The 6,369-nt window shown below is 39.8% G+C and overlaps 1 protein-coding gene across 1 annotated transcript in view; it reads right to left on the bottom strand.

The window, feature by feature from the left end:
- The window catches only part of LOC103147560 (ADP-ribosyl cyclase/cyclic ADP-ribose hydrolase 1-like), a 12,028-nt gene continuing 5,659 nt past the window's right edge, over positions 1 to 6,369 (bottom strand). The window contains exons 4-9 of the mRNA XM_007565961.2: positions 3,359 to 3,441; positions 2,434 to 2,507; positions 1,301 to 1,387; positions 1,129 to 1,212; positions 883 to 1,057; positions 1 to 463 (exon numbers count right to left, since the gene is read on the bottom strand). Of these exons, the coding sequence (XP_007566023.1) occupies positions 1,000 to 1,057; positions 1,129 to 1,212; positions 1,301 to 1,387; positions 2,434 to 2,507; positions 3,359 to 3,441 (386 nt within the window). The 3' untranslated portion in view covers positions 1 to 463; positions 883 to 999. The remainder of the gene's footprint in view (positions 464 to 882; positions 1,058 to 1,128; positions 1,213 to 1,300; positions 1,388 to 2,433; positions 2,508 to 3,358; positions 3,442 to 6,369) is intronic.

Here is a 6,369-nt window from a genome sequence, read left to right as displayed (position 1 = left end):
TTCTCCAAACCCCAAAGGGAAATCATTTGCTTTTAATTCATATTATCCAAGTAGCTTCAAAGAATTGTTGTAGATACAGAAGGATCTCCTGTAGCAGTCTGTATAGCAGCAGCCGTGATAAAGCCTCTTGACTGAAGATGCGCTTTTTCGAGTTTCATGAAGATGAAGAATCTCTAGAGGTTCCACATCCGTCCCCAGAACAGAACCAGCCCTCCTTTTCACCTTCTTTATCGTCATCAAACAAAAACCCATCTAGCGACATTTCAGAAGTCACAAGCCATGACACAAGCCTCTGGAAAATGAACCCATTTCACTTTTACCGACACGTACGGTCTTTATTTTACAATATATCAATTTTTTCCCGAAATATAGCAGTTGGATGCATTGACAAACTGCTCCTTACTTGAACACATATAGCAGCATTTTTATTTAACATTACAGGACATGTAATAATTGTTGTGATCTGTGTTTTTCTGTGTAGTTATTTTGAGATTTTCTGCGTTTTTCGTTATCCTGTTCCCTGTGAGTCTCTGCGTCTTCCCCGTTGATTGTCTCCCAGGTGTGTCTCGTCCCCTTGATTACCCCGTGTGTATTTAAGTCCACCTGTTGTCTCTGTCTCTTGTCAGATCCTCGTCATATGTTGTCAAGTCTTGTCTGTGATAGTTAGTCTGCTGGCACAGTTGAACTGCTAAGTCCTGTGTCAGCATCAGCTCTCGTGTGCAGTCTTTCCCTGATCAGTCGCTACCAGCGTTAGCTTTATCTCTGCTCACTGTGCTGCCTGTTTTCTGGGACTGTGGAGCTGCTTCCATTAAATTCATCCTACATCTTTCAACCTGGGTCCTCTGCGTTCAATCTCACCACCATACACCGCTACATCATGACAATAATAATAATAATTCCCTAATCACAACCTTGATGATAAAAAGACATGATCTGACTGACAAATATTAAAAGATTAAGATTGGTTTAAAATAGTCCCATCTGTTGGTTCTTCCAGTCTCACCAACATGGTCCACAGGGTTTCTCCGGGTCGTCGCCGCACTCCTCGATTTGAGACCTTGAACAGAAAAATCAGTAAGGCATGAGAAGACATAATGGCTCAGTTCATGATACTCATATTTTACTCACCTGGGCACTTCGAAGCATCTGTAACTGATCCCTTTGTCCAACACCGTCACCAGGTTTTGTAAAGATGGATTTGAGCAGTTTGTTCTGAGAAAGTAAAACACGGAAAGATGTTTATTCCTCCATCTCTGCTGATGGTGTTAAATCAGCAGCTGTATTATTTGATGAATCTTACACAGAGTTCTTCTGGATGACCAGAACAACGTTCAGGTTTTTCACCCTGGGAGACTTAAACCTCTTCACCTCAACGCTGGCAAAAATACTAAAAACAAAAATAAAAGAGAATTCATTTAAGACATTGAACAGCATGTGTAGCAGAAACCAACTACCCTTCAGAGCCAGTTGAACATCTGATTACATTTATATACCAAATGTGAATGTAGAGTTGGAAAATGTAAAACATATGTTTTGCTTTTAAGTGTGATTGACAAAAAATTAACAAGGTTGAGACCTGTTGATATAATACAATATAAACACTCTAACAATAGCAAACTGGCTGCAGCTCTGTGTTGTTTTGTGGCAGGTTTTGTAAGTTGGAATAAAGAAAATTGCAATTGACCTAAATTTGCCCGTGTCAAGATTCAGAGCAACACTTTCACAGCTTGGACTGTGACGAATGAGTGGAATAATCTGGCTGCAAGCACAGTTTTTAATCCCCCGCCGTACTCTGGGTTTTTTATTGTGTATTTTCTTGTCTGGACGCCAAAACTACCCCTAACCCTAATAGCAATTGTTAAACTGCATTGATAAGTTTCAGTCTGTGATCCTTAGAGTTGGTCTGGTTCTTATAGTGTTCTTGAGACACAACTACAAACCAAACTGGACATGGTGCCAAGTTTATCTCATTATTATGTGTGCAGGGTTGTAGAAAGAAAAAGTCCAATTGGAGAACAGAAGCAATGCCTGGCATCCTGAGGTCACAGAGTCTCCATAGCAACCACTAGATGCAATCTGCATGCCAGCTGGTTGTTTTGGAGAATATTCTGACATCATTCACTCTTACAGAAGAAAACTACACGCCACTGTATTGGCAAAAGGCCGACAAAAAGGGACTTGGAAGGTTGTTTAAAGTCACCTCAGTGGACAAACACGGACAGAAACTGTCTCATTGTCCTAACTTTCATTGTACTGCAATAAGTGCACAAAAAAGTTATCAAAATCGGTTGTGATAGTTAACTTTAACTGTGGAATACAGTGCAGGTTAGGTGAAGCTCGAAATGTGACGTAATGAGTTTGAAGTGCCTTTCATGAGGAATTATTTGCATATATAAAAAGCATCCAAAGTGGGAACACGTTTACCAAACCCACCTTTGTGAATCGAACGGCGTTGTGATGGAACCATTCAGCATCGCGGTGGCGTTTCCACAGGCAGCGTCTCCAAACTGCACACAAAATACACATTTATGCATCCAACCCTCTTCATGGTTTTATTCTTAAAGCAGTAGTGCTGCCCCTGTTTTATTCTTCTTGTAGAAGTGTTTTGTTTTGTAATGTCTGAAGTAGTTTAGCAATGACTGAAAAGTGACATTATCGTTTCATCGCTTTCTTTTCAAGAATCATGAGGTTAAAGTCTAATTATGAATGGAGTGTGTTTCATTATATTTCTGTAAAAATAAATAAAATCCTGTCAGTCAAAATATTGCCATTGTCGGAGAGATCATGACATGGCCACTGGGAGAGCTTACTTTTAAATAAAAAACATGATCAAATAGGTAAATAAATAAATGCAAACAAACCTATAAAGACCCACATTCATATTTAAATAAAGAAGAAAAACATTCAAAAGACTGCAGAGAACTAGACTTTTATAGAAAGTAACCCGATTGTGCTGAAATCTTTAACAGCTGATCTCTGTTTCGCTGCATTTTAGTCTCTATAAAATAGTTCTGAAATGTTTTCTTCAAAACTGCTGAAGCAGAAGTTACACGTGAATCTGGGTTAATTTATACACATTTTACTGAGGTTGGTTTATGTTGCGTCTCTGCAGCCGAACCAAGAAGCGGCCTCCTCTGAGTGTGTGGGCTGCTGCTTTCTCAGGAGGGAGCAGTGCAATGCGGCTCCATGGAGACCCAGACAAAGCCTCATTGATGAAGACCTTTTTGTGTCCTCTACATTGTTATCAGCAGAGGGAGAACTGCAAAGCCACGTGGAGTTGTTACCCTACCGCGGCCCAAACTCACAGCCGTGTTATTTCCTGGAGTAAAAAACATGTAGCCCGCTCTTCTTGACTCACCGCGGTCGAGAGTCTTCTCCAGAAAGAGCGAGGAGGGTTGTTCTCACACTCCAGCCATCCAGGGCAGCCAGTGGTAAGCGTTTCTATAACAAAAGCACCAAGACGGTCAGGTTCTCACATAAAAAGTGAACTGAAACTGCAGAATGTGATGTTCTCACGCTGCAGTATTGAGTTGTAGTTGAAGAATAAAATGGAAAAATTGAAATAATTTCAGGCTCCCAAAGAACTCCAGAGGATTTCTTAAATTTACCATAAATATAAAAAAATCTACCCAAATTTTTTCCTCAGTGGGATAAATTTGAGACTTTTTGAGGTTTTTTAAAGACCCTGGTGGTACATCAACTAAGGAAAATAACTTTGGTAACTTTGCCTAATAACTTAATTGATAATTTTTACTTTCCTTTGATTAATTAAGACAAACAAAATATTCATGGAGAAGGATAGATGAATGAACTTGGTGTTTATTAAGTAAAGGAGAGTTTATGTTATTCTTTAGGTTTTTCCTAAGTTGCTCGTCACCACCATGATGTGTCAACTCCATAACTGACAATTTACAAAACTTTGATCCCCCCTAAATTTAAGATAAATCAATATAAGGCCATTTTGGGAAATTAAGCTCCTTTTTTATTTGAAGCTGAGATGAAAACCTCCTGAGGGGGAGAAGAGGAGTCTGCCAAGAAGAGGGAAACACGGTGGAAAAAAGTCAGGTAAGCTAACTATGCAAATATGCTACCTCCCTGTTGGAACAAGTCTTAGTTTCTTTACCAACAACCCAAGTATTTATTTTATTTTATTCTTTTTTTAAATTTAATTTTTTTTTTTTTTACAAACTGCCAAAGTATTTTGAAAGTGAACTGGGCAAAGTGCTAATTCTTTTCCGCAGACCATCGGTGTCACCGTTAATTATACGACAGTAACGATCCTCGGCTCTGGAGAACCCAAACAACTCTAAGTTTGTTTTTTTGTTTTCACGACATGAACTATTAGAACCAAGACCAGAACCCGCTATGAGCTGAATAATAGAGCAGGAAATGTCCAAAGAGCTAGCAAAGAAACCACAGGCATAAAGAATAGACGCCTCATGGACCGCTCTGGCCTATTGTTGCCGACATCACGTAGAGCCGCCATCTTGGAGTGGCCCGCTCCACTCGGTGCTGTTAGAATGAAGTATCAGCACATTTAATTAATCATAAATCGCTAAATACTTAACAGATTTTCACACCTTTTTGCTGGAAACCTCATTCAAGCAGCTATCGTAGCTATTAATTTTTTTTTAATAATTAAAAAAACACACCGACTCCAAACAACTTTGAAAAACTATTTGTTGCTCTGTTCAATACTCCAATCCCTCACTTCCGACCTCCATTGTGGCACCTCGAATGATTAAGTGAAGCAGTTGCAAAGGGTCAGTAGTTTGGGTCATGCAGAACTGATCTGATCGTTTCCATAGCAACGAGGAGAAGCAAGAACTACAGAACTACAGTGACCTCATTGCACCTATGACCTCATCTGTGATGTGGTAAAAAGATCAAAGAACTTCTGAGGTTATGAATGCTTGTGTTTCAACACATCACTTCATCTAGAATCAGCTCCTCGAAAGCCAACACTCTACCAAGGATTTCTAGTACGGTGGACAATCAGCCAACATGATTTTTCATCTGAGTTTTGCCATTGGCTACTTAGCTACAACTGGGATGAAGAAGCTTTGTGATAAAGTTTTCCCTGGTAACAATTCAGACGAAAGTAGCGCGAGGAAAGAGAGCACCGCGTCACATTACGATGCTTTTGACGCATTCCTGTTCGAACCCTCCCCGGCTGGGGAGGTTCGTCAGGAATGCTCAACTGAGAGGCAAGCTCCCCCGGCTGGGGAAGCTTGCTTCTCACAGTATGATGCTTTTGATGCCTTCCTGTTCGAACCCTCCCCGGTTGGGGAGGTTCGTCAGGAATGCTCAACTGAGAGGCAAGCTCCCCCGGCTGGGGAAGCTTGCTTCTCAGACTACGATGCTTTTGACGCATTCCTGTTCGAACCCTCCCCGGCTGGGGAGGTTCGTCAGGAATGTTCCTCAACTGAGAGGCAAGCTCCCCCGGCTGGGGAAGCTTGCCTCTCACAGTGCAATGATTGTGACACCTTGCTTTTCGAACCCTCCCCGGCTGGGGAGGTTCATCAGGAAGGTTCCTCAATTGAGAAACAAACTTCCCCGGCTGGAGAAGACGTTTTCAAGAAAACGGAAACAGAAATTGTGTGTTTTCTGAAAACGATATGGGGACTTTTGTTATTGTTATTTGTTAGTTTGTGTTGCACGTGCTGTTCATTTTTAGTTCTAGTTTCTGTTTACTATCGAGATTATTTGTGTCTGTTATTTTTTCTATCTGTTGTCTGTGTACTTCCTTACAGAAAAGTATGGAGAAAGAACTATGCCAATTTTATCAGTGTGCAGGAGACCGTTGTGCCCATTGCCCAAGGGAACGAGTCCCCAAAAGAGCTGGTGAAGATGACAACAATTGGGTCATTTCTCAAAAATATATCAGAATATCTTGTGTTATTGGCGTTTTTTTGTTTGTGCTACTGGTGCTTTTCATTTTTATTTCAAATTTTTCTTTACTGTTGTGATTATTTTTGGTTGTTATTTTTTCTGTATGTGGTCTTTCTACATGTATATATTTATATGTATACATATAGGTTAGTATAATTTATCAAGATCGAGAAGGAAGCTCAGGGTTTTCTCTATCATGGGTCCTAAGTTATGGAACAACTTGACTTTGCAGGTCAGAGAGGCCCCTTCACTGTTCACTTTAAAAGCTCGTCTTAAAACCCATGTATTGTACTTGGCTTTCAACTCCAGCGGAATCTAGTTTTAAATTGTATGTTTGTTTTTAAATGTAAGTTTTTATTTTTTATTGTTATGTTGTGTTTTAATGTACAACACTTTGTATCAACTGTGGTTGTTTTAAAGTACTTTATAAATAAAGTTGGTATGGTATATATATATATATATATATATATATATATA

Source organism: Poecilia formosa, unplaced genomic scaffold (genome assembly GCF_000485575.1).
Source record: "Poecilia formosa unplaced genomic scaffold, Poecilia_formosa-5.1.2 Scaffold184, whole genome shotgun sequence".
NCBI lineage: Eukaryota > Metazoa > Chordata > Actinopteri > Cyprinodontiformes > Poeciliidae > Poecilia > Poecilia formosa.
The sequence above is the reverse complement of the archived record's forward strand: the minus strand, read 5'-3'. Positions and strand labels throughout refer to the sequence as shown.